General features: G+C 57.3%; 8 protein-coding genes across 8 annotated transcripts; 3 read left to right on the top strand and 5 right to left on the bottom strand.

Moving 5' to 3' along the window:
• Positions 1 to 257: 257 nt before the first annotated feature.
• On the bottom strand, positions 258 to 1,070 carry SPBR_03163 (ESCRT-II complex subunit VPS25; the record flags this gene model as incomplete). The annotated part of the gene is made up of 1 exon (XM_040761466.1): positions 258 to 1,070. The coding sequence occupies one exon, from the start codon at positions 1,068 to 1,070 to the stop codon at positions 258 to 260; it is 813 nt and encodes a 270-aa protein (XP_040620585.1).
• Positions 1,071 to 2,114: 1,044 nt separating this feature from the next.
• Positions 2,115 to 3,103, bottom strand: SPBR_03053 (NADH dehydrogenase (ubiquinone) Fe-S protein 3; the record flags this gene model as incomplete). Its single annotated transcript, XM_040761356.1, has 2 exons — positions 2,115 to 2,620; positions 2,707 to 3,103. 2 exons carry the CDS (start codon positions 3,101 to 3,103, stop codon positions 2,115 to 2,117), a joined length of 903 nt encoding a protein of 300 aa, XP_040620584.1.
• A 1,235-nt stretch (positions 3,104 to 4,338) lies between these two features.
• SPBR_02367 (CCR4-NOT transcription complex subunit 4) lies at positions 4,339 to 6,906 on the top strand (the record flags this gene model as incomplete). Its single annotated transcript, XM_040760670.1, has 3 exons — positions 4,339 to 4,382; positions 4,481 to 4,660; positions 4,752 to 6,906. The coding sequence occupies 3 exons, from the start codon at positions 4,339 to 4,341 to the stop codon at positions 6,904 to 6,906; spliced, it is 2,379 nt and encodes a 792-aa protein (XP_040620583.1).
• A 2,104-nt stretch (positions 6,907 to 9,010) lies between these two features.
• On the bottom strand, positions 9,011 to 11,866 carry SPBR_02308 (uncharacterized protein; the record flags this gene model as incomplete). Its single annotated transcript, XM_040760611.1, has 5 exons — positions 9,011 to 10,180; positions 10,218 to 11,129; positions 11,187 to 11,468; positions 11,513 to 11,750; positions 11,838 to 11,866. The coding sequence occupies 5 exons, from the start codon at positions 11,864 to 11,866 to the stop codon at positions 9,011 to 9,013; spliced, it is 2,631 nt and encodes an 876-aa protein (XP_040620582.1).
• A 1,948-nt stretch (positions 11,867 to 13,814) lies between these two features.
• On the top strand, positions 13,815 to 14,615 carry SPBR_03174 (uncharacterized protein; the record flags this gene model as incomplete). Its single annotated transcript, XM_040761477.1, has 1 exon — positions 13,815 to 14,615. The coding sequence occupies one exon, from the start codon at positions 13,815 to 13,817 to the stop codon at positions 14,613 to 14,615; it is 801 nt and encodes a 266-aa protein (XP_040620581.1).
• A 394-nt stretch (positions 14,616 to 15,009) lies between these two features.
• SPBR_02760 (acylamide-delta3(E)-desaturase) lies at positions 15,010 to 16,503 on the bottom strand (the record flags this gene model as incomplete). Its single annotated transcript, XM_040761063.1, has 1 exon — positions 15,010 to 16,503. One exon carries the CDS (start codon positions 16,501 to 16,503, stop codon positions 15,010 to 15,012), a length of 1,494 nt encoding a protein of 497 aa, XP_040620580.1.
• A 1,954-nt stretch (positions 16,504 to 18,457) lies between these two features.
• SPBR_02265 (uncharacterized protein) lies at positions 18,458 to 21,647 on the bottom strand (the record flags this gene model as incomplete). Its single annotated transcript, XM_040760568.1, has 2 exons — positions 18,458 to 20,045; positions 20,173 to 21,647. The coding sequence occupies 2 exons, from the start codon at positions 21,645 to 21,647 to the stop codon at positions 18,458 to 18,460; spliced, it is 3,063 nt and encodes a 1,020-aa protein (XP_040620579.1).
• Positions 21,648 to 23,160: 1,513 nt separating this feature from the next.
• SPBR_02424 (artemis protein) lies at positions 23,161 to 25,476 on the top strand (the record flags this gene model as incomplete). Its single annotated transcript, XM_040760727.1, has 6 exons — positions 23,161 to 23,206; positions 23,288 to 23,399; positions 23,452 to 23,578; positions 23,638 to 23,743; positions 23,796 to 24,492; positions 24,558 to 25,476. 6 exons carry the CDS (start codon positions 23,161 to 23,163, stop codon positions 25,474 to 25,476), a joined length of 2,007 nt encoding a protein of 668 aa, XP_040620578.1.
• Between the last annotated feature and the right edge of the window lie 255 nt (positions 25,477 to 25,731).

Raw genomic sequence — 25,731 nt, 5'->3', positions numbered from 1 at the left:
TGGATTTACTATCTGTGGCTGCATTTCCAGGTGGCGTGATTATTGGCGACCTTTACCCTCGTCGTGTTTTATATTGTCTTTTTATTCAGCCCAGGTCACGTAACACACATCCTTGTTGTACATCTTCATCGCGAACAATAATGTCCCAAGACTGAATTTTATCTCAGATGCTTCCTCTCACTTGCTGCCCATCGCCACGCTTCTATCACGCTGCCTATGTACAATTAACAAGGAAAACACACAAACGTCCCATTCGTCTAGAAAAACTTGACGCCAAGCGAATCTTCCTGGCCAAACACCTGCGCCTTGCCGCGCTTCACCAGCGTCGCCAACGCCCGCTGCAGCACCACCGGGTCCAGCCCGTGCAGGTCGCTGCCGCGCGTCCCGTCGCCCGCCGTCAGCTCGTACAGCGTCAGCACGCTGCCCCGCTGGGCTGTCTCGTCCACAAACGCCTCGATCGCAGCAGCCCACTCCTCGGGTGTCTTCCAGAAGACGTAGCACGAGAAGGGGTCGGCGGGCGATGTGGTGGTTGATAAGGAATGGGAGGCTGACGACGACGATGTGCCAATCACCTCGATCCGCCCTTGCCGCCTCAGATCTTCAAATACCTCGCGCACCTCGCGTGCCGGCATCGTGCGGTCGATGGTGCGGTTGCGGAACAGATCGGGCGCGTAGTAGGCGACGCTCGGTGCCTCGCCATCGGCATCTGCGGTTGCGGCAGCCGCCTCGTCCCCGTCTACCCGCACCGGCCCTGGCGATGAAGACGACGACGACGATCCGCCAGTGGCATTGCTGCCGGTCGGCGGCGCAACGACAAGTCGAAATATGCGGTAGTGGCGGCAGTAGGCCAGGACAAGCGACGACCACTTGTCGAGCTGGGCGCGGCGGGTATCGAGGTTCGGCTGGAGAGTAAACATCGGCGGGTAGTTGTAGTAGTGGGGGAACTTGAAGGCGGACGATGACGACGCAGACGCCGGCGCCTTGGAGCTCTGTATCGGTGTTGCTGGTGATGGTGATGAGACCGACGGCGATGCCGCGCCGGACCTCGCTACCCGGAAATCCTGTGCCATCGTGACGTGGAGTGTGAAAGAGCAGTGTGGTAGGAAGATGGAGACTGCGTCAGTGCTCTTATAGGAAGAAAGCACAGGGCCTGGAGAGGCGTCTGCTTTGGCGATTGTGATGCCAGTCGACGAGATGTCGTCACTACAAATAATATTGTTGTCCGGGTACTACCAACTTGTGGTATTGTTCGTTTTGTCTTTTTTTGGCCGCTGTGAGATATACAATTAAGGTTTCCAAGTCATGTGACAACTATGTGGACTGAGATCTTGCTTCGCCCGATGCTGATATAATTGACGGTCCAATGCGTCGATGTTGTCTGGAGATTGCTGGCTGCTCGGAGGGGTTAGTTGAGCTGTTGAGCTTCCTGGTAGTGGGACAGTGTGGTGACAGTGTGTCACACGGTGGTGTTTTACCAGTGACATGAAAGTGCTACGAAGCTCGCAATAAATGTCATTTGTTTCCAACATATCTGATTGTTTAGCTATGTGTTTTAATATTGTATCATAGAATAGAGTTGTTTGAATTTTTGAATTTTATTTCCTTTTTTCCTTATTATTTAAATTTATTACGAATTCAGCGTGTTATAAATACATGAATATAACAACAAGAACAAAATAAAAACTAAAATAACGAAGCATGTAACAAAGTACATCGTTAGACAAATAAACAATTCATTTTCCATAAATTGACATAAAGGTGACAACATCAGAAACTTAGATGTATTCGCGAATTTTCTCGATTTTCAAAAACTCGACAGCCTCGTCCACAGCGTTTTGGAAGACAGTGGTATATGAAACAGGCTTCTTAAGGCGCCCTCCCACGGGCACAATAGTTTGCTTCTTGTGTTCGTTTAGTTGTTTAAAATGCACTACGCAAAATTCAACTAACATCCGCTCGCCTTGCCAGTCTGTCCAAATGCATGTACATGATAATATCCCTGTCTCGTCACGAGTCGCCACGTAGGCCAGACTCAGCAACACGGCTCATTCTTTTTAAATGTGCTGAGATCAGTATCCCTGTGTGTGTTATTGCTCGCGCTCTCATCTATATCCCTACTTCTTCTCCTCTTTCTTCTCTTCTGGCTTCGGTGTTGGCAGCTTAAACGTCTCAGGCGTCTTGTCCACACCTGCGCCAATCTGCTCCCATGCGCTTGAACCACCCTCAAAGTTGCGGAAGGCCTGCGTCAGCTCCAGGGGTTCCGTCACAATGCGCTTCTTCTCCTCGTCGTAGCGGATCTCCGTGTAGCCCGTCAGCGGGAAGTCCTTGCGCAGCGGGTGGCCCTCGAAGCCGTAGTCCGTCAGAATGCGCCGCAAGTCGGGGTGGCCCACAAAGAACACGCCGAACATATCGTATACCTCACGCTCAAACCAGTTGGCGCCGTCGAACAAGCTGGTGATGCTGGGAACCGGGGAGGCCTCGTCGGCGTACGTTTTGACTCGGATGCGCGAGTTGTGCCGCACACTCAGCAGGTTGTAGACGACCTCGAAGCGCTGGTCGCGGGTGGGGAAGTCGACGGCCGTGATGTCGCTGACCTGGGTGAACTCGGCAGCAGTGTGGTCTGACGGGTTGGAAATAGAGTTAGTTGGCGGCACAGAAGCTACATGGCATGACGAAAAAAAAAGACAAAAGGCAACCTAGACATACACTTCAAGAACGAAAACACGGGGACGATGGCTGACGGGGCCACGTAAATGGTGAGCTCGTCCTTCCACACCGAGAATTGCTGCACGTACTTGGGCAGCGAGCTCATCAGCCACGCGCCGTACTTGTGCATGTTGTCGGCCATCGCATCGTACTTGTCGGCCGGGTTCGTCAGCGGTGCCTCGAGAGTGCCAACCGCCGGCCGCGGGGCCTGCCGCATGTTGGACGCATCCTTGGGCACATGCACGGCATAGCCGTGCATCCGGCTGCTGGTCGACAGACAACGGGAGGAGGTCGCAGCGACTACGGCGACAGATGGGGATGTGGTGCTGGGCGCCGAAGGCTTGGTGGCCCGAAGAGCCGAGGCGAGTGCCCTGCTCCGGTAGACTCTGCTGGCCATTGTGAATGTGTGTCGGTGTTTGGAGGGCGTGAGAGGGCCTGTCGGTATCGACGGACGAAGGCGACGGGGCAATTGAGACGTCGGATCGCGCTCAATTGGGTCTATCCTAGGCCGATGCAGTCGTCGTGGAAGCGCGGACAGCTGTTCTGGTGGGAAATAGAGCCGTTGATTTTGCTCACTGGGGGATGCGGTATAATTTGCTTCGCTGTGATTGGCTGCTAGGCTCGGAAGCCGGATGATTGTATTTTCGACTCCGCATATCTGGTAATTACATAAAGGAAATTGCATTTATCGGGACCCGTCCACTGACCGCCAAATACAAAATCAAGGACCTCCTGCAGCTCTTTCGCTGCCAGCTCGTTGCTCCGATAAATGAAACCTTGTCGGCCGCACGCTGGAGGACTCTCGGGACTGTTGCTCCTCTCTGCCTGATGCGGCGGCCACATGCAAGCCGTGCAGCCAGGCTGTGACTGCCTGAATACGCGCTGTCTTTTGGCTGCAGCAACCTCCAACCGTGACTTGCCACGTGCCGCTGAAAACAGAAACTAGTCCATATACGTACTAGCTCCTTTACGGCGCTTGCTCGGACAGTTGTTGACGTCCAGTCGCCTTAGTGCACATGGCCACCTGCAAGCTGCCTGTTGGGCGGTAATAATGCTGGCGGCAAGGGCTCTGGCAGTCTTTAGCCTTCTGCCAACTCGCCTCAACGCCCCCACTGGCCGCCCCAGCTGCTCCGTAATACAGCGCCCGTAAAATTTGCCCCATCTTGACGAGACGCCATCTTGCCCAATTTTCTCTGTCCCCATCTATTCCCGACTTTTTCGTCTCCTTTTCTACTTTCCAACTCTACCAAGCAACCCGTTTTTTCTGACCTCAGCAAGTCCTCGCATTGTTCATATCCCAGGGCGTTTACTACGGACATATTTCTTTTCTCGCTAGCATCCATTTGCGTCACCTTTCCGCCTGCCGGACCAGAGCTTCGACCTTGTCCCTTTTCTATTTCACATTTCGTGATTTCTACCAGATTCTTTCGATTTTGGCCTCTTGTAATTCACGCGCGTCGCGACTCGACCACCCGCTCTGCGAGCCTTCCGACATCGCCAGCTCGACTGAAACACCAATCCTTTCGAGTTTGAGACGCCTCTGTCCTCACCTCAACCGTCGATTCGCGCCTCATTTACCTCTCACCTTCGGACGCGCCGTGTTCGACCGCACCTCTCACCAATCCTATCACAATGGCACCTCAAGACACCTTCATCGACGATGAGGAGGACACCTGGTACGCATCGCCACCCTGCAGACTGCAGACCTCCACCATCGACTGCACCCATACTTCCCTGTACCTGGACTGCCTGCTAACTGCTCTTATTTCAATAGCCCCCTCTGCATCGAGGAGTTCGATTTGTCCGATCGTGGCTTTCGACCGTGTCCGTGCGGGTACCAGATCTGCCAGTTCTGCTTCAACAACATCAAGCAGAACATGAACAGTTTGTGCCCTGCATGTCGGCGACCCTACGACGAGAAATCCATAGTCTGGAGGGTCGTGACGGCCGAAGAGTATGTCGACCCAACCCACCCACCTCCCTTCATCCCCTCCTCCACCTTTGGTACAATGGGATATACTGACTTTTTTACTTTTTTACTGTAGACATGCCGAGTTCCGCTCCAACATCCAGAAGAACCAGAAGAAGCGAGCTCTTGAACAGCGCCAAAAAGAGGTGCAAAAGCGCGAGGCCGAGAAAGAGAACCGCAAGAACCTGGTCGGCGTTCGTGTCGTACAGAAGAACCTTGTGTATGTAACGGGTCTGAACCCGACCGTGCGCGAGGATGAGCTTCTCAAGACACTTCGAAAACCCGAGTTTTTCGGCCAATACGGGAACATTCAAAAGATTTCGATTAGCAACCGAAAAAGCCCGGACGGAACCCCTTCTCTCGGCATATACGTAACGTTCGAAACGAAAGAAGACGCGCAGCGATGCATCCAGGCAGTTAACGGCTCGTTGAACGGTGAGCGCCCCCTCAAGGCCCAACTTGGGACGACAAAATACTGCTCCGCGTGGCTCCGTCACGAGCAGTGCACCAACCGCCAATGCATGTTTTTGCACGAGCTTGGTGACGAGGAGGACAGCTACACCCGTCAAGACTTGTCATCAATGAACAGCATCAATACGCAGAGGCCTTTGGGGGCTTCGTCGCGGTCCGCTTCTCGGCAACAGAGCCATCCCATCCCGATTCCTACCTCTGCGTCGCAACCTATGATCCGCTCTTCTAGTCGAGACGAGTCCGAAAGCGGTGATTCATCGGCTCTTCCTGCCGCTGCCAGCTGGGCGCGAACGTCGCAGGTTCGCAGCCGCCGTGGTAGTCATGCGACCAGCGGTGCGGCCCCCAGTCCGGCCATCTCGATGTCGCTGCCTGTGACGACCGAGTCTGCTGCCGAGGCCGTTGAAGATTCCCCGACTCTGGAAGAAGCCACTGCGATAACAGCATCGTCTTCGCGAGCCCAGGGCAAAGCCCCTGTGGACGCCAACGTTTCTTCAGCCTCCCCGGTGACCAGTGGCAGCTCAGGCTCGCAGTCTGTCTCTGCCAAGGAAACGAACGAGAAAGACCCGGCCGCTAGCATCTTTACCAGTCTTTTGCTGGCGATGGGCAACTGCCCACTTCCTTCAACCTTTTTGATTGACGGACTGACGCTCAACTCTTTCCCTCCCTTGTTCGATCCCCGCGGTGGCGAGAAGCGACGTGCACTTCGCGACGACGAGAGCCGCCTGGATGCGGAGCAGGATGATCAGGCGACGGACGCGAGAGAGCCGTCTGAAGGCGAGCCGGAAAGCAGTGGTAGCTTGGCTTTGGGCGGTGAGCCTGAGGATCGCGAGCACACTCGCAGCACCCACGGATTCGACCAACGGCGGGGCGGACTGCCTCCCCCAATCCAGCGGTCGAATACCGAGAGCCTTTTCAACTCCTTTGGCGCGAACTACCTGCCCACCGCGAACCCCGGCACCATTGGCAACCGTTCCATGACCCCACAGCAGTCGCTCTACTCCCGCACCCCCAGCAGCTTTGCGGATCAGCCGCCCCCAGGCATTACACAGTCGCAGGCGAACCTGTTCCAGGGACAGGTGCAGAACCGCCAGACCTCGAGATATGGATTCGGTGGCGACAATGCTAGCGGCAGCAGTACTACGATTAAGTTGGCTGCGAATCCGCGCATTCTGTCGCAGCAGTCATCGATGCTACCGCAATCTCTGCATTCGCAGCAGAGCGCACCCTATTACGCTGCCTCCATGCCCGGCCCCCCTCCGGGACTGAAATCGACCGGCACCCCGCCGGCGGTGTTCGGCCAAAGTTTCGCAAACACCAGCTTCGGCGGTGCCCCAAAGGATACGAGCCAGCTGCTGCAGGACATTATCCGTGGACGAGGTGGTGGCAGCGCTGGCAGCCAGGCGCACGAGGCAGGCAAGCGTGAGTACATGATTCCCTCCTTCCTTTCCCAGTACCCATCGTCCGGCTCCTCTACTCCCGCTCCTCCTTCTGGTTTCCCGGCGTCGCCCTACGGCCCTCCGCCTGGGGGATTCCAAGACAATGGATCCAAGCAGAAGAAGAAGGGGAAGAAGCACAGACATGCTAACACTTCCTCCTCTGGGGGGAGTGGTCTAGTGGAGCTTGCAGACCCGAGCATCCTGCAAGCGAGACTGCCTCACCAGCAGAGCAACGCCGGCAGCGGCCTGGGACTTTTTGGGAGCCAGGCCCAAGGTGGGTACAACCCGAGCATGATGTACAGTGCTGGCTACCCGAGATGGTGAGGGGGTGAATGAGGAGACGCAAAAGCAAGCCGAAAACGTTTTGGTTTGAGAAGGGGTGGCCAGCAGCCAGCAGGGGAGTGATTTTGAGAGGAAGACCCGAGACAAAGCAGACGAGAAGCGAGAGACGAGAGGCCCTGAAGGCTCCCAACAGCAAAACGCGGTTTTTTGATTTCTTTTTCCCGACTGTTTCAGTTTTTTCTTATTCCCCTGTCTACAATACCCGTTTTGCATCTCTTGCCCATTTGTCCTGTTATTGCATTTCAATTTGTTTTGTTATATTTACGTCATGTCTCCCTTTCTTGTGCTGCAGATGGCGTATTGAGCGAGGCCATTCTGTTTGTTTTTTCCTCTTGTTCTGTCTGTTTGGCGATATTTTGCGTTTCTTGATGTTCGAATCTGCACGAGGCGTTTGTCCCTATTCCCCCACAGCACAAAGCCAACAAGTTGAGAGGCGTATCTTTATTGTTTATTTTAGTCCTGTTTTGCATTGGAGGGCTTTTTGCATTTGGGGTTGCGGGTCGCGCGCAGAAAGAACCAACCTCGAGAGGCGAGACGACGATGTCAACGACCATCACCAACACTGCCACCATCTTCACCTTCACCTTGACCATCTTCCTTCTTCTTGTTGCCTTCTTTCAACTGTTTCGGCCTCGGACTGTTTCTTCTTCTCTTCAGCACCACAACGCCTTCTGAGAGATCTTGCAGAGAGATCGTCGCCGCGACGCCAGGCAAGCCACCGCATCATCGTCTTGCCTCTCGAGGGTTCTTCCTTTTGTTACACAATGTATGTTAACTATCCGGGGCCCAGTTTCGTTTCTGCCTTTTTGTTTCTCTTCTTTGCGGCACTCACCTGTCCTGAAGAAGAACGCAAGCGGGGGGCGTGACTTGTTCCGCCTGGCACTGTTCCAGTCTCGACGGGGCCCGCGTTTTAAAAAAAGAAGCAAGATAATCTTTTTTGTTCTCTATACCCTCTACGACAAACAAGTCTTTGTGTGCCAAATGTAACCACGGCCCTCCGACTTTGGTCAACGACAATTCAGCACGCCCCCTGAAGGACGAAGAAGGAACAGGAAGAAACAAGACGACAAGACGACAAGAAGACAAGGAAGAAGGACAAGAAGGACAAGACGAAGAACCCGGCGACGACCATGGCTGCTGCGACGTTCTTTCTGCGCCGCACATTTCCTTCCCCGTCAACCCTCTCCAACGTTTCATGTCACATACGGGGTCGAGCTCTTCTTGTACGAAACGCCTTCGCTTATCATGTATTTCTGTATCTCTTATTCCTGTTGCTCTGTAGTAGGTTTGGGGTTGCCGCTGTTCTGTTTGCCTCAGGCACCTGTTTAGCTAGGATGCTGGACCTTTGGTCCTTCAGTCTCTCGGTCTCCCTGGTCTCTCAAGTCTCGTCCACTTTAGTCTCGACTTCTTGTCAAACCGCTCCCCACAAACCGTGGTGTGGCGTGTGGTTTCTGGCACTCCGTTTAAGGCGCGTTTCTCAAAGGATAAACTAACGTATGCTGTTTTTCCTTCTAGATGACGAACTTCCAGCTCTGGACGATGTAGTGTCCACCGTTGATGCGCTCGTTTCCGATGAGCCGGCCATGATGCCGTACCCATACGGCATCGACTCGCCGCTCCGTTCTGGCACGCCCTCGTTCCCGCCCGGATTTGGCCATATGCAGCCGATGCAGCACGCGACGCCGCCACCGCCGCCCGGCTTCGGCAGACCGATGACGCCAGCAGCCTCGATGACGCCCGTGACCTCGATGACACCGAGCAACCTGAGCACCCAGGCATTGCCCAAGCCGCCCGTTCCAGTTGGCCCCATCGTCGATCATGCTCTAACCAAAGAGAGGTCGGAAACGACGTCACTTCCGCGAAAGGAAGAGAAGCAGCAGCCGGCAGTCCCCCAAACTGGAAAGAAGGCGACGCGCGTTGCCAGTCTCGCCAGCAACAGCAGTGCGACAACTGCTCCCGTGGAAAGTGGAAAAGTTATGAAGGCGCCCGAAGTGGCCCCGACCCTGACTCATGTCGCACACGAGGCGCCGACGCCTGCTCCCACGCCGGCGACACCTCTCAAACTTACGAAGAAGAACAGCGTACTTCAGGACGAGGACTTTCCCGCTCTGGATGCGGCTGCTGCATCTGCAACCAAGTCCGCCGCAGCCGCGCCTGTTTCGCAGGTCCGGGCGTCGAAGCCATCCACTCCCGTAGGAAAGAAGTCCAATGACAAGAAGCCTGTTCCTGCTGTTTTGAACCTTGCGGCAACGGCCAAACCAGCTGCGGCAAAGGCGGCGGAGGCTAGCCCGGCCGTCAGTGACAAGAATACGACCGCAGACATGGCGTCGGCGTTCCCTTCGTTACCCACGCCTGCTGCGCCTTGGTCGCCGGCCGTCCGCGCGGCCCCGCCCAAGACACTCCGCGTGGTGCAGCCGGCCAAGACCGAGTCAGGCCCTGCGCCTGTCTTGAGTCTGACGGCGATCACGGCAGCTGAAAATGCCAAACTCGCGGCGGCGTCGACTGCTGCATCGTCGTCGTCATCGTCCACGCCCGCCCTGACATCTGCCGTTCTTGCCAACCGGCAGGCATCTGTGTCGAACCGTCCCAGCACGCCCGTGAGTGAGGTAGTGTCTGTCTCGGACAACGCGTCTGTCGTGTCGGCGTCAATTTCTGCCTCACGGGCGGGATCACCACCGCCGCCGCAGCCGACCCGCATTGGTTCGGCCGCCGTCCGCAACACCACCAAGAGCCAGCAGCGCAAACAACGCAAGCAGGCATTGAAGATGGATGCTGCGGCCGTGGTGGAAGCCGCCACGACGACGAGTACCTCGTTTGCTGGCCAGGCGCTGAACGAGCACGACGAAGAGGCTGTCGAGATCGCGCCGATCATGGGCCGCAAGAAGAAGCAGAAGAAGGAGAAGCCTGCTCCGACCCCAGTTGTGGCGGCACCCGCTGCGACGCCTGCCGCAGAGTCTTCTACGGAAACGGCTGCCTCGGCCAAGGTACCAAAGGAGCAGAAGGAGTCGAAGCAGACGGAGGCGAAGGACGCAAAGGAGACGAAGGAGCGCGCCAAGCAGTCATCCGCTGCTAAGAAAAAGGACGATGCTAAGGAAAAGGCCGCTGCGGCGGCGGCCGAGGCTGCTGCTAAGACCTCGACCGCAGAGACGGCGAAGAGCACGACGAAGAGCACGACGAAGAAGAGCGGCTCTGCTTCCAACACTGCACCTGCGGCCGCTACCACCGAGACGCCTGCTGAGTTGACGCCTTCGACCGACTCGGCCAATGCCGCTGTGTGTGCGCCTCTGGCGCACGTGCAGAAGCTGTTTGAGAAGGAGCAGGAGGTCCTTCGGAAGGTGCTTCGCGAGGCTGGCGAGGTGGCGGGTTCGACTACGCTTTCTGTTATGCGAGAGGACGATGCGCCTGTGAACCTCAGTGACGCCCAGACGCAACCCGGTGGCTCGATCCGATCCATCGCGCTGGACATGGCCGCCCGCGGCCTGATTGACAAGCACCTGGAGAACATCTCGCTGCTGCAGCCATTCGTGACACTGGCGCAGTCCCGCAGCGTGCCGCGCAGCTCGGTTATCAAGGGCGACGCGCTGCTGCCGCCCGACGTGCTCTTCACCAAGGAGGACCTCGACGACATCGTCGCAGGCAAGGCTGTCCGCAAGTACGTCGACGAGGTGCGCGTGCTCGCGACGCCCAACGGCGACTGCCTGCGCAATCTGACGGAGGCGGAGGAGAACCGGTTCATGACGCTGCAGCAGCGGCTTGGCAACAGCTTGGCGTCGCCGCTCAGCTACATGCACGCCCGGTACGAGGAGATGGGCGGGTTCGCGCTGATTGCGAAGCGTGCCGTGCCTTGTGGATTGCCGTCGTACTACCCGGTGAAGGCCCTTGCGCCGGCGGCCATGGCGGGCCAGATGCTCTTTGACCCGATGTCCAAGATCCAGCGCGAAGAGGCCGTCTATTGGATCAACCAGTACGTGCTGCCTCGGCTGAACCTGCTGCCGCAGAGCGAGGCTGCGTCGTGGCAGTCCATGCTGGTGGATACGGGCGTGCCGCAGGCGATCGGCACGACGACGCTGGCACCCTGGATCTACCACACGCCGGAGATGCGTTACGGCATGCCGGCCAGCGGCTATGCGGCGAGCAGCCTCCCTGCTAGCAGCATTGTCACCAATGGCAATGGTGCGGCACGCGGCGCTCCGACCTCCAACACACTAGAACATGGCCGCCAGCAGCAGGGCGCCGGCATCAACAACAACAACAACGCGGACGGTGCACCGGCACTGGAGAGCAACGGCATCCACAGCGACTCCGCCCTGACGTCGACCAATGGCTTGAGCAGCGGCGGCCGCAGTCATTCGGCCCGCCCGAGCAGCCGGTCGTCCGGCCTGATTGTGGACCGCGACAGCGTCGACCTGAAGAACGACCTCGAGAGCTCTGTGCACGCGATGAGTGTCGAGGACGCCGAGCGGTCGCTGGTCGAGGCGCGCCGCGAAGCTAAGATCTACGAGCGCGCGCTGATCCAGCTCATCAAGATGAACGGGCGGCTTTTGCTGATGAGCGACGAGGGCCTGGCCAAGATCGCCGGCGGTCCGACGTCGGGCGGGCCCGGGTCCGAGGCCGGATCGTCCAACCGGTCGTCGCCGGCCCCGATGGCTGCCACGGCGTATTGACTCGCGCGCACGAGAAGCACGAGACGCACGAGACGCACGAGACGGCTGAGCGACCGGAGCACGGCGACGCTGCAGACGACTGGCCGGGTATGGACGGGCCTGTCAGCGACGCTGTTGGTGCTGGGGTGGCTGCTGGGCGGTGTGATGGGTGTGGCGTTGGGCCTGGCCGGGTGGGCGGGCGTTGTGATGGGGCAGTTGGCCGGGCATGTGTGGTCTCAGGTGGCGGCCAAAGGGGCGACGAGCAAGGACAGCCGCCAAGAATCTTCGGCGGTTGCCATCGTCGTAGAATGACGGCTGCTTGGAGTCAAAGGCCGGTGTAGGAATAGTTTTTTTATCATCGTTTTATTAGGATTCCCCTGTATTGTTTACTACTGTGTACCACTACGATATACTCTCAAGCAGCATAGCATCAAGCAACTGCTTGTTGACGGGGTGCCACGACAAACGTTGTGCGCTACCAGTGACCTGTAATTGTACACTCTGAAGTGACTTCACTTCCTCCCACAATCTTCTCATCCATGACGTGTGTCTCAGTACTCCCTACACCTTCTCTGGAGTCTCAACAATGCAGGCCTTTGTGCGCACGAAGTGGTCCGCTTGTCATGCTTTGTTATCACGGTCTCGATGCCAAGGCCTTCACGGACGATGGACTGCAGACGACGTTTGTCAACATTGCAAAGCCCTTAAAAAGCATCAAGGATCGACACAATTCACACTCTGCGCCAAGTACGGACAGTGGCAAGTGGTGCTTGTCTATTGGGCGCCTGTCCCGTCGAGGACAATCAATAAGCTCTAACACCTGCCCGGCGCGTATAGGAGAGAGACAAGGCCGCGTTTTGGCGTAGGCGTGTGGGAACGGGGAGTTGGCGACTGTTCGCGCCTCGTGTGCTTCAAAACTGTGGCTGTCCTGCCGCCCTCGTAAGCAATCACTAATAGGCGTGTCAGCGGGCAGTCAGCGGTGGCTTCAGCGCAGAAGACGGCGGGACGTTCGGCGCCTCCGCTAACAAGCTGCAGTTGGAGCCACGAAAGGCGACTTTCTACAGGACTGGAAGTAAGATTACCAACAGCTAGGCTCGCCAGTGCCCAAAACAGTTCAGAAATAAGCACAGCTCTCGCAAGGACCAACAGCCCTGTTTGGCAGCAATTAAGACATTGGTGGGGCTTGGCGATATGCCTCCCAAACTGTGGCGATTACGGAACACCAAACACGCCTGACTGAGTGCGGCGTTGGCTCAATCCGGCAGACTGTCAACTCAAGTGAACAATCCATGGCCGGCTCGTCACGGCTTTCAATCCGTAGCAGCAACCTGCACGTAATATGCATGGACATGACTTGATGCTGCGACTACGAAATGTGGATGAGGCTTTTAAGAGAGGGAAACAGGCGAGCGGTACAGTTCATTACTGGCTCTTTGTCGGCATTGGCATGGTTCTTTTCCACGGAGACGGCGAGATACACGAAATGCGGGCTGTGGGGTTGTCTGGTTGTGTTTCGTTGGAGACAGAGAAACACAAAGAAGTGTTCAGCAACTCGTTGTGAATGGGCCGCTCGGATGTAAGTAGACAAAGTGACGTCACGGGCGGGGCCGGTGCACTCTTAGCAGCATTCGGCCGGCCAGCGGCCACTCGGAAACGGCGTGGGCCTGGCGACGCTGCCCCTTCCCTGTGGAGATGCTGAAATGGAACTGACGGCCAGTGAAGTGCCACTACGAAGTACGTCGCTGCGGCGGCAGAGGAAGGAACGGGAAGCAGAAAAAGAAGGGGCATGAGGGATGAACGTCGCGAAAGAGAAGGAGCATTGGGCCATCAGGACCATCAGGGCCATCAGGGAGCGCACTCGAGCACGACTCGCTCTCTACTTTGCTTGCGCCCAATGTTTCTTGGCCGGCCTCCTTCCGATAAAACAAAACTTTGGGGATCCTAGTCACCCCACCTGCCCACCCAAGCCCCCCTCACAGAACATCGCGCGCCTTCCGTCTAGAGAGTAAGTGGCCGTACCGCGCGTAAGGGCCTTTTTCTATTCCCTGCTTGGAAGGTATCCTCCCTCCTCCCCTTGTTCCTCCGCAGCTTATAAAGGAACCGTAGATCCCCCTCTTTATTTCTCTCTTCATTCTCGCTTCTCTTCTCTCCAGTTGACTTTCATCTTCACAAGTCTCACCTTTCACGCCATCTGCCATTAGCCAATACCTTGTTCGCTTCCTTGTCCCAATACACAACCACGCCACCATGCCTCAGCAAGCTGCCTCCGCCGAACACCTCAAGGACCTTTTCAGCCTCAAGGGCAAGGTCGTCGTCGTCACGGGCGCCTCCGGACCCCGTGGCATGGGCATTGAGGCCGCCCGCGGCTGCGCCGAGATGGGCGCCGACGTCGCCATCACCTACTCCTCGCGCAAGGAGGGTGCCGAGAAGAACGTGGCCGAGCTGACCAGCAGCTACGGCGTCAAGGTCAAGGCCTACAAGTGCAACGTCGGCGACTACGCGGATGTCGAGAAGCTCGTCTCGGACGTGCTGGCCGAGTTTGGCAAGATCGACGCCTTCATCGCCAACGCCGGCGCCACCGCCAACGAGGGCGTGCTGGACGGCTCCGTCGACGACTGGGAGCGCGTCATCCACACCGACCTGAGCGGCACCGCCTACTGCGCCAAGGCCGTCGGCGCGCACTTCAAGCAGCGCGGCACGGGCTCCTTTGTCATCACGGCGTCCATGTCGGGCCACATTGTCAACTTTCCCCAGGAGCAGACCTCGTACAACGTCGCCAAGGCTGGCTGCATCCACCTGGCCAAGTCGCTGGCCAACGAGTGGCGCGACTTTGCGCGCGTCAACAGCATCTCGCCCGGCTACATCGACACGGGCCTGTCCGACTTTATCGACCAGAAGACCCAGGACCTGTGGAACAGCATGATCCCCATGGGCCGCCCCGGCCTGGCCAAGGAGCTCAAGGGCGCCTACGTGTACCTGGCGTCGGACGCCAGCACGTACACGACGGGTACGGACATTATCATTGACGGTGGCTACACGGTGCGGTAAAGCCGCTGCGAGAGACAGATACCCCCTCTTGAGTTGGACGATGAGAAACGAAATTGACTCACGCCATATGATGGGTTTTTGGAGAAGGTAAAAAACCAAAAAGAGATACACATACAATTGAGATTTGAATACGAAAACAAAATAAAAAACTATCCGGCATATGAAACTGAAAAGCCAAGGCAGACGTGGCTGATATTGATGTACTGCAAAGTGACGAGCCATGCTGTGCGTGCTGACTGCAACAATACGGGTGGACAAAACGCCAAGTACGACCAACATATGCAAAAAGCGCGCCTTCCCATTGCTTTTGTCGAGATTATGCACGTGGGAGCCCTTCGATTCACAGCCGTCTTACCCCATGCCACTGATGTCACTTCTGCATGGGCTCTTTATCCTACGCCGCCGGCTGACCCTGCTTGCGGCGCCAGGCCGCGGCCGACCGCGACTTGGGGTACGTGCGCGCCACGTCCTCTTCGGTAAAGCGCATCGTCAGCCGCCGCAGCCATGCCGCACGCTCGTTGAGCGTCATGCGGCGCTGCTCGGGGCCCAGGGGCACCAGGCGCTTGGCCAAGTAGGCGTAGTCCTGGAACAGGATGAGGCGCAACGAGATCTCGAGGTAGTCGATGCCGAAAAAGACGAGCCCCTGCTCGGCGGCGTACTGGCGCTTCTGCGCGACAAAGGCGCGGGGGTGCTCGCGCCAGTGGCGGCGCGGGTTGAGGTGGTGGGACGTGTGGTAGCCGTCGTTGAAGCACACGCGGTTGCTGGCAATGTCAATGACGGTGATGCTGGACCGGAAGTCGGAGTCGGGCGCGTCCGGGTCCACAAACGCGTGCTGGCCCCAGTTGCCGAGCATGAGGCCGATGCGCAGAATGACAAACGGCAGCACGAACACAAAGACGGCGGCGCGCTGGTCGGTCACGAGCACATGGTGCGCGCCCGCCAGGACGCTGCCGGCCAGCAGGCCGTAGCTCGACAGCTCCCAGAAGCCGGCGCGCACGCCCTGGCCGACGCGGCGCGTGCGCACAAAGTAGAGCGGCAGGTCAAACCACGCCAGCACGAGGAAGCGGCCGAGGTACTTGCCAAAGTCGACGAGGCTGTCGCGCTGGTACCACATGGTGGACGACAGGTCGTCCGGCCCGTTGGCCTCGACGTGGTGGTGCTTGACGTGGTGGTAGTAGTACGAGTTCCACGTATGGCCGATGAGGGGGTCCATGAGGTACGGAAACAGGCGGTCGACGCCCGCCGTCCACCACTGGTCGCGCCGCAGAATGCCGCCTTGGTGGATGTGCTGGTGCATCATGATGGTGTAGGAGCCAATGCAGCCGAGCAGCACCCACAGCACGTGGGCGATGCCATGCAGCCACGAAAAGCGCCAGAACAGCAGCGCGGCCGCGCTGGGCACTACGGTGGAAAAGTACAGCAGCAGGTGCGTGCAGAACACGACATCCGTCTCGTGCCGCACGATGTGCCGCTGTGCGAAACGGATGTACGGCTCCAGCACGGCGCGGTGAAACCAGCTGTGCGCGGCTGCCGAGACACGCTGGCCGACACTGGCGGACCGGGCATCCGCTGCAGCCTTGCGCCGTGCCGCCACACCCTCCTGCAGGTCGCGCAGGTCGTAGCCGGTGAACACCGTCGGCTCGAAAGCGCTGTTGCCCGGGCTGTTGAGCGCGTCGAGCGTGGCCAGGACAGCATCGTCGGGTGAGCTGACGCCCTTGGGCCGGTCCTTTTGCTTCTTGGCATCCCGCACGGCGTCGGGATCGTGGTCCACTTCGTCGTCCTCGTAATCCCGGTCATCCCGGATGTCCTGGATCAGGTTCTCCAGTACGTACCGGTCGGCCCGAGTCATGAACGGGTCGATCGTGATGAGCTCCTCCGTGGCCGCCATGTTGCGCGTGAGGTGTCAATGGGGGAGGGGGGAAGAGGTGGGACGTGTGGAAGAGTGAGGAAGTAAAGAAGAGTCGCACCGTTGGTGCAGAGGTGACGTTGTATGGTGACGATCTAGCTTGAACTGGCCATGCTCACTTTCGGGAAGGGGGGGGGATCTCAAAATAGAATCAGTCAGTGGAGACGTGATCGAGGTGTCAAGTTGGAACAGTGGGCCAAGAGAAAGAAAAGCTGGGACGCTGGACCGGAAATAGTAAACTTGAAGATTGACAGGTCGAAATGACAGGACAAAGGACAAAGAAGGGCATAGTCAGCGTGACGACGGAGGAAAGTATGATGTTAGCAAGGCAGCGAAAATTGGAAATACTAGGGGCGGCTCTTTCTCGATTTGGAAAGCTTTTCTTATTTATTATGGGGAAGGAGCTAGCTCGACAAGTGCCATAGAGCCAGTAGCTCCAGGGGTTATCAGGAAGGAGCTGTTTACAACGATCTGCGGGTGACGGAAAGGTCTTGCATTCTTTTGGGCGCCAATTGGCAACTGCAACGACATGTTTCAATAGCTGGCCAAAGTAAGAAGGAACGGAATTGAAAAGACGTTCGGCGCTCCGAACTTGTAAGTGGACTGAAGTTGTCCCGGTTTTCAAACACAACCGCATTTCTGATGCTCCACGATGCGAGCCGTGGAAGACATGAAAGTGCGTTCCAGTGTAGGCAGCGACTAAAAAACCAAGCCGGCATATTTATTACAACATCAGAACCCGTTTTCTCCGTCCTGCAGCAACTCGCATTTTTGTGTTTTCCCATGGGTCTCCCCTTCAAACAGGTTTCACGTTGTGAACAAGGAAAAGGCGAAAGTGTGTGGTGCTCCACAGTTGAAAAGGGGTCCAACGGCCAGTCCACAAAACACAGGGCCAAACAAGGAACGCTGGAAATTGGGTGGCATTGTACCTTGATTGTCTTCCAAGACTTATCAAACTGTTGCACCAAGACGATGTATGTATGCAATGTTCTTCTGCAAAAGTAGACTCAGTCCTGTCAGTCGCACAAGTGCCGCACTGCAGCCACAGCTGTGTAGGCATAAAACGCTTCCGTGTGCTCTGACCGCTTGTCTGATTGGCTGCGTTAACCAGATCAATACTCCAAACATTGTAAAGAAATCCAAAGGACAAAGGGCAAAGTGATTTATTCTCTTTACTTAATATCAAAAACGAAAGTCGGAAGGACAAACATGCAGGTGGTTTCCCATCTGCAGCAGCCGCACCTTAGACAAGCACCGGCCAGCGAAATCGCAGCGACATACAACATCGTAGTCAGTCGTAAACAAACACACCATAGCGTTCCCGCCAGCGCGCAGAAAGTCATGCGAAGTACAACATACCTGTATAAGTATGGCCCGCACTCGTACTTTTTCTGGGTGTCGATAAAGCTGGACATTGTTCAATTTCGAGAAGCAGAGATTTTATGCATAAGTAAAACTAGGTCGCAACTGGAGAATCCCTCCTTTCCCATCATTACGGCCGTCAGCCGGTATTTATACACATAGCTACGACGTAGTGCAGTTTAAATGGCCAAATAGGCAAGTGAAAAAGAGGACAAGCGAACAATGAAACAGGGAATCGTTTGTTGACATTAGCAAGTGAAGAAAGCAGCCAGCGCGCCCTTCGTCGTACAACCAAGAGTGAGTTACCCGTCGTGACATGGACAAAGCGTTCCCTTGCGGTTTCTTTACATAGTGTGCTCGACAAGGCCTTAAAGATCTGACTTTCCAACGTGATAGTGATTTGGATTTTGGTAATAATTAAAGCTAGTACGGCCAAACATGGTATAGAAAAAAGGGGTTGGGTAATACGAAGAAGCGACGGAGAACAGAATAAGAAATATCCCAATGGAAAAAATGAAGGAGCGGCCGGCTCAAATAATATACAAGTAGTCTTATAACCCTCCGCACCCTCCACTCACGCCTGTACCGAGGCCTCTTGCGGCGTGGAGCTCCCTTCCAAGTTGGCTTCCGGAGCGACGGGAGCGCTGGTCGTAGCCACGGCTGGAGTCACCACGGCTATCTTGTTCACCGTGTTCAGGAATCCACCACGAAGCAACGCCAGCGGATTGAAACCGAGGTTTTCGTAGTTGGTGGCGCTGCGCAGACCGCTGTCGTCTGCCGCCGGAACGGGTTCGGGCGCGGCGGCAGGCGGGGCCGCAGGCTGGGCAGACTCGGCCGTGCTGTCGTTGTTGGCTGCCGCAGAGGCGTCGCCCTCGGATGCCGTCACAGCAGCCTCCACAGCGGCGGCAGCAGCAGCGGCTGCGGCAACCGCTGCGGCGGCCAAGGTGGCAGGGTTGCCTGCTGAGGCGGTGCTGTTCGCATTGTTGCCCGTAGCGTTGGACGGCGACGATTTCAGCCGGCGCGCCAGCGTCTCCCGCAGCGGGCCGTTCCAGACGGAGCTGTTGGGGACCTCGGTAGCGCCCTCGGCGCCGCCCTCGACGGGGATCGGCTTGGGTGCGACAACCTCAAGCAAGTCGTTGAGGGCGCGCAGCGCAGCCTGGCGCTCGCCGGCAACCTTGGACAGCTCGGCCAAGATCAGACCCGAGAGGCAGATAAAGTAGTGGTGGAACGGGCTGATGGGGGGCCCAGGCGCGCGGCGGGAGACAGCCTTGGCGTCGGTAGCGACAAGGGTCAGCTCGACCACCTTTTTGGTGGCCCAGGAGACGTCGGATGAGAGAGTGGACGGCTGCAGCAGGTACGCCAGCAGGCGGTACTGCCAGTAGCCGAGATGGACGAGCGGGGCGCCCGATTCGGTGACGGAGTCGGGCAGGCCGGCGCGCCACATCTCTAGGCCGAGATCGAGCTGTTGGCCGAGCGGGCCGAGGAAGGCGGCAGAGGACGAGGACGATGATGGGGTTCGCAGTTGGCGAAGGGGATCCTTCGAGACGAGTGCAGGCGCAATGGATGAGCCGAGAAGGTAGGACAGCTTCGTAAACTGGAAGGCGGACTCGCCCAGAAGCGGGCGCAGGCCGGGCGACAGCACAACGGTGCGCAGTGGGATGAGCAGCGGCTTACCGAGCGCGACGGCATTCCAGCGGTCGAGCACGACAAGCGACCACCACGCGCGCAGGCCCAGACGAGCTTCGGAGTCCGTGTCGACGGCGCCGGCCTGGGACGGATCGTCTGCTGCAGCCGCGGAGATGGCGGCGACTGTTGCGCCCAGCTGCTCCTGAGGCAGGTCCATTTCGTAGGAGACGGCGACGGCGCGTGACAGAAGCGCCGTCTTTGAGAGGCCGCCGTGGTGGCCCTTGAGAGAGGCCGGCCCATGGGTGTCTGCTTCGATGGCAAGGAGCAGCAACGTCTGCAGGTGGACGAGGTCGTGCAGAGACGTGCGCGCACTGCCTTCCGTCTCCCACTGGGCAAGGAGAGCACTCGCAACACGCGCCAGACCAGCCGTTGGCACGGACCCAAGCGCGTCAGAGACAGCGCGCAGTGCGACAACGAATGCGTCTTGCAGGAATTGGGGGCACTGAGCCAGGTTGTCGAGCACACGGGATCGGTCGCTGGGGAGGAAGGGGAGGCAGGGGTGGATGGCAGTGAGGTAGCTGCAGGCGACGAGTTAGCATACATGCATGAATGCGCAACGAGACGAAAAGGTGGGGGGACAGTTCGTATACGAACCAAGCAAACACGGCGTCGTCGAGCTCTTGCGACTCGTGGTCAGCCAGAGGCAGCAGCCGCTCCATATCCGTGAGCGACCGAGAGAGTGCGTTCGGAGTGTCGCCATCGATGTGCGGTTGAGGCGCGAGCGACACGGCCGAGTACGGCGTGCGCGGCGTCGTGGTGGCCCAGGCGGTGTGCCGGTTGTTGTTTTGCGGGCTGCCGTCGGGCGTCTCGTCCGATATGTTGGCAAAGGGCCGCTTGGCGTTCTCGTTGAGCGAGTATCGCGCATAGCCGTTGGCAGCATCGCCCGCGTCACGCAGGAGCTCGAGGGCATCGGCGGCGGACGCGGGACTCTGGTTGCCCAGCTTGCCCTCGATGCTGTTGATGCGGTCGGCGAGCTCCTTGATGTACCCCTTGCTGGGGCCGCGCTTCTGGGGCACGCGGCTGAACAAGCACTCCATGCGCGCACGCCGGCAGTTGGTACAGTGCTCGGTCTCCGACACCGCGTCGCATTTGATCTTCTTGCGGCGACACGCGTCACAGGCGCGTGACACCTTGGATCGTTTCCTTGGCGGGATGTGGTCGACGTTGTACTGTTGGGCCATATGCGCCATCTGCAGCGACGCGGGCAAGTGGCTCACGCCCTGGACGTCAGCCGGGTGCTGCAGAGTGTGGTGGTACGCGGACGTCACGTCGGGGCTGCCGTATGCGCCATCCGCAGCAGCAGCCGCCGCCGCCGCCGCCGCGACGCGCAACGCCTCGGCGTCGTCTTGGCCGTCATGCAAGCCAGCGCCGGCGTCTGCGCCGCTACCGACACCGCTGTTGGCGTCATGGAACTCGCCTTCGCGGCGCGCATTGGCCTCGCGCATCATGGGCGCGAGGCCTTGGCTTAGCTGTGCGGCAAGCTGCAGCTCCTCGACGCTGACGGGCGCTCGCACACCCTGCTGGGGTTCGTCGTGGGCCGGGTTGTGCTCCTGCTCGTGCGGCTGTTGGTGTTGCCGGTGCTCGTCGTGCGCCACCCCGTCCTGGCTCTCCGCCTGTTGTGCGGCGGCTGCTTGCTGCACGTGCTCCAGCGCAGCGGCCGCATACATGTTGTTCTCGTCGTTGGGATGGTGGTCCGCTTGTGCCGCGCCACCGTACACGCCGCCGCTCCCGTCGTCGGCTGGCCCTGTATCCTCCGTTTTAAGGGCGCGCAGGTGCAACTCAGGATACGACTCGTCCGCGTCGCCGCCCATGCTGACGTCGACATCGTCGCTGCCGTTCACTGCAGCGACCAGTGCACGGACATTGGCCTCCGCAGTGGCGGCGCTGTCGTCCAGCTGGCCGCCGCGGCTCTCGTCAGACTGCATGCCTCCGAGCTGCGGATCTATCTGGTCGAGACTGACGTCGGCGCCCGTGGCATTGTAAAAGGAGGTAGCGCCAGCTTGCCCTTCGGCCGTTGGCGTCGGATACTGCTGTGTGAGGGTCTCGTCTGCATTGGCAGCGAGGCCACGTTTGTCCATCAGTGACGCGGTGAGGAAGAGCCCGCGTCGGTGTCGTTTGATATTGTTTTGCAGCGAGAGAGGCGTGCGGAGGTTACGGTCGACGCGTCGCGAAAGTCAAAGCAAAAACGATGTCGAAAGGATCACGGCCGGGGCCCGAACGGGATACCGCCGGCGAGAGAGAAGAGACAAAGCTTAACATAAAAACCACGTGTCAGCCAATTGACCGTACTACGGCACCGGGCAAGGTCTGCCAAGCTGTCGGCACGCGGCGCACGAGGGACGCGCGACGGATGCCGGCCAATGCGAGCCTCGAAAATACATCACGACAAAGTGTGGTGGTGCTGCAGCATTTTGAAGCATTTTGTAGCATTTTGTTGCAGAAAATACTGCCAAAATCGCACGACGCACATGTGTTGCAGCTTGCAGTGGCAAACAAGAGCAAAAGCGCGGCGAAGCTTCGACAAATCTCGAGGCAAAAGAAGTGGACTCACCTCTGGTCAAAATAACCTGGAACTGATGATATTCCGATGCTGGGAAGCGCTGCCAGTCGAAGCGCGGCGGAGGAGGAAGAACCAGATGGCCGATGTGGATGGGGAAAGGAGAAAGGAAAAAGAGAAAGTGCGAGGCAGTGGGAGACGGCGAGGTTCAGGAAAAACTTGTCTGCCGGGAAGGAGCGGTTGGCAGAGTGGGGAAGGCAACTTACGAGAAAATTTTGCGAGGTTGGTGTAGTCACGTGCTTCGTCACGAAGTGTTTAGTCATCCGGCGTTGCGACTTACACCAAATTTGGTAGCGGCGATGCCAAAAAGCTACATGTTCGCTGGGAGCCTGACGTTTTGTGAGAATGATTTGTTTGGAACTCGTCTCTTGGATTAGATGATGGAAGGCTGTATGTAGATTTTTTTTACGAAAATATAATAAAAATAAGTAAATAAAAGCAAATGAGGAAACGGGCCTTATGAGGGAAAATAACACGTGGAAATTTTTAAAATATATTGTAGCAAGAATATTGAATAAAAAAAAAAAACAAGAAACAATTGTAGAGACGGCGGATACGGATCAGCAATAAAACAACACAATTATAATGGTTGAACTCTGCTCAACATCTCCTACAAACCCATCAGAACGTGTGAACGAGACAAAGACAAGAAGACTGTAAACTTCACGCAACGGGCTGAAAAGATTACTGGGCTGTGCAATACATATTACAATCCACTTGCACGGACTAACAGTTTATGAAAAATAAGATACCACTTGTTTCTGATGAGATAAAGGAAAAAGACACATGAGAGTGTCAAGTTTGCGGCCGAGAAAACGGAAAGCACATGACTTGCAATTCACGGTCGTGGTTGCCTGTGTTGCAAAACGGGGATCGCAGTTATTTTAGCGTCTGATTCACCCAACCTCACCTCATCCCTTTAGTTCTTCGCAATGACAGCCGACGTCATCCACCCGCGAGAATATCCATCGATGGCTCCATGAAAACTGGCTGTTTGCAAACAGTTGGCGCGATTATGGGCCCAGACCGCCAATATGTCTACGTTTGACGGCTTCATCAGGGAGTTTCCTGACATCCAAGGTGTGTGTCAAGGAACTGTACACTGTGGCACAATTTTGTCCATACGATGCTTCACCGTTCGATCGTCTAACCAGCTGTCAGTCGACTACTTCCGCAGCACGCAGGGGATGGCATCACGGCGACCCTTGGCCGGCTTCCTGAGCCATGTCCACAGCGACCATCTCGTGGGGCTGGACACACTGCGCTCGCCGTTGTACGTCCACTGCCTAGTCTCGACCATGGCGACTTTCTGCTGACACACTCAGCGTGTACTGTTCGGCGGCAACACGGGCCCTGGTGTCGACACTGGAAAAGTACCCATGCCACGTCAATTTTGCCAAAGGCATTCTCGAAGCACGCAAGCGGACGTACAAGCATCTCCAGAATCTTCTCGTACGTGACTACCTGGTGTGTGTGGACGGATGCAATTGGCGTCTAACGAAGCCGTGCAGAAACCCTTGCCTCTCGATACGCCGACGACGATTGAGCTGTCGCCCGGGAACCGCATCCAAGTGACGCTCTTTGACGCCAACCACTGCCCTGGGTCTACCATGTTCTGTAAGCCGTGTGGCCGTTGACGTCATGCAGAGCCCAAGACTAATATGCATAGTGTTTGAGGACGAGTACAAGGCGGCCCTCTACACGGGAGACACGCGCCTGGAGCCGTGGTTTGTCAACGCCCTCGTCCGCCACCCGTGTTTGGCCGAGTACACCGCCGGCCTGCGCACCATTGACACAGTGTACCTGGACACCACATTTGTCGAGAAGGGTGTTGATTTTCAGACCAAAGCAGAGGGCTTGCGTGAGCTGTTACAGACGGTCGCGAGGTACCCTTCGGACACAATCTTTTACCTGCGCGCTTGGACATTTGGCTATGAAGACGTCTGGACGGCGCTGGCCAAGGCGCTGCGCTCCAAGGTGCACGTCGACGAGTACAAATTGCGTCTTTATAGGTCCATGGCGCCTTTGGCCGCCAAAGGCCAAAGTTCCATTCCCAGTACACACGCCTATGTCGACCCCGTTGCACCCAACCTTGTGGGATTCATGTGTGCCAACACCGCACATGATGGCTGCCTGAGCGTCGAGGATGACGTGCGCATCCACAGCTGTGAAAAGGGACTGGGATACTGTCCCGCCATAAATCAGACGAAGCGGCCGGTGGTTTGGATCCGTCCAATTGTGTGCCGACTGCCACATGGCCGCGGTGAGGTGCCGGAAGTCGGGGCCGGTGGTGGCGGAAAAGACCTCAACAAAGAGGCCGAGCTGGACGTGTACGGCCAGGGCGAGATTGACCGACTGTGCGAACTGTAGGTGGACTTGGCAACATGTGCTTCACGTTTGGAGACCGTGCTAAGCTAACTTGGTCTTGCAGGATGTGCGCGGTGAAAGATCTGTCCCAGGAGGAGAAAGTTGACCTCCAGACCCTGCTCGCAACGTCAATTCATGGCGACCATCAAATCCCCATTCACATTGACCCGGACAAATTTCAAGAACAAGGGCAAGACTGGGAGATGGACATAAGTAGGATCAGATACGCTCTTCTTGAGACGGCGAAGCTTCAGCGCTGCTACGAGACCGGCTTGGCCTGGTCAAATATTAAATCGGAGCCCAAAGGACACCCAACCGCCGTCAACGAGCTTTCTCAGACCATCACCTTTCCTTATTCGCGCCATTCTTCCTACCGGGAGCAATGCGATCTTCTTGACAAGCTGCGCCCCAAGGACGTGTGGCCATGTACGTTTCACCTAGAGGAATGGTTTGCTGGCGGAGAGCTAGTTATCACGGTTGAAGATCTTTTCGGTCAATACTGCTCGGGGAACACGTTCCGCCACGACGTTGAAGCGGCAGAGAAATACGGCAAACGACCTGCAGTCGATGGAGAGGATGCGCAGATTGTCATCGACAGCCAGGTTACGACGCAACCAGACCATGGCTCGAACCCGGATGCCATGTCTCTCCTAGAGACGCAAGACGAGCAAGCGGTCGGCGGTGAATGTTCTCAAGATCACAACGAACATCGACTGGCCCAGGAAGGACGACGCCACCCAGCACTCAATGATTTCGATTATCCTTACTTTTACCTCAACACCACTGCCTCCTACGTTTCGATGCATGATGGCACGGAAGACTCTCAGGCGACACAGATTTCCGAAATTTCTGGAGAGCGGCGTTTTGCCTCGCACCAGGCGGCCGTCAACAATGCCGTCGGAGGTGGCGAGTGGGTGCACATCGCACTGGCGAGCACCTCCGATAACCACACGATGCCAGACGTTGACCTGGGATCTGGATGAAGCGTTTTCGATTGCACTCATTGCGCTCCATGACAGACTTGCAGACCGAAACCCGGGGGAAGGGGAGGTGGTGCTGCGGCAGAATGCGAACACTTCCCCCCCAGAAAAAAAAAACCATTTGCCGCATTTGCCTAAACTGGATGCCGCACCCTGTTGCTCCGTGCATCCGCCACGGCACGCAGATCTGATGCTCGCTAGCCTGGCCATGTGATGGTCCTGTTTACTTGCGGAGTTGGGGTAATAAGTCGGAACAAG

Source organism: Sporothrix brasiliensis (genome assembly GCF_000820605.1).
Source record: "Sporothrix brasiliensis 5110 chromosome Unknown Cont17, whole genome shotgun sequence".
Lineage (NCBI taxonomy): Eukaryota > Fungi > Ascomycota > Sordariomycetes > Ophiostomatales > Ophiostomataceae > Sporothrix > Sporothrix brasiliensis.
This window is presented reverse-complemented; position numbering and strand designations above follow the sequence as displayed.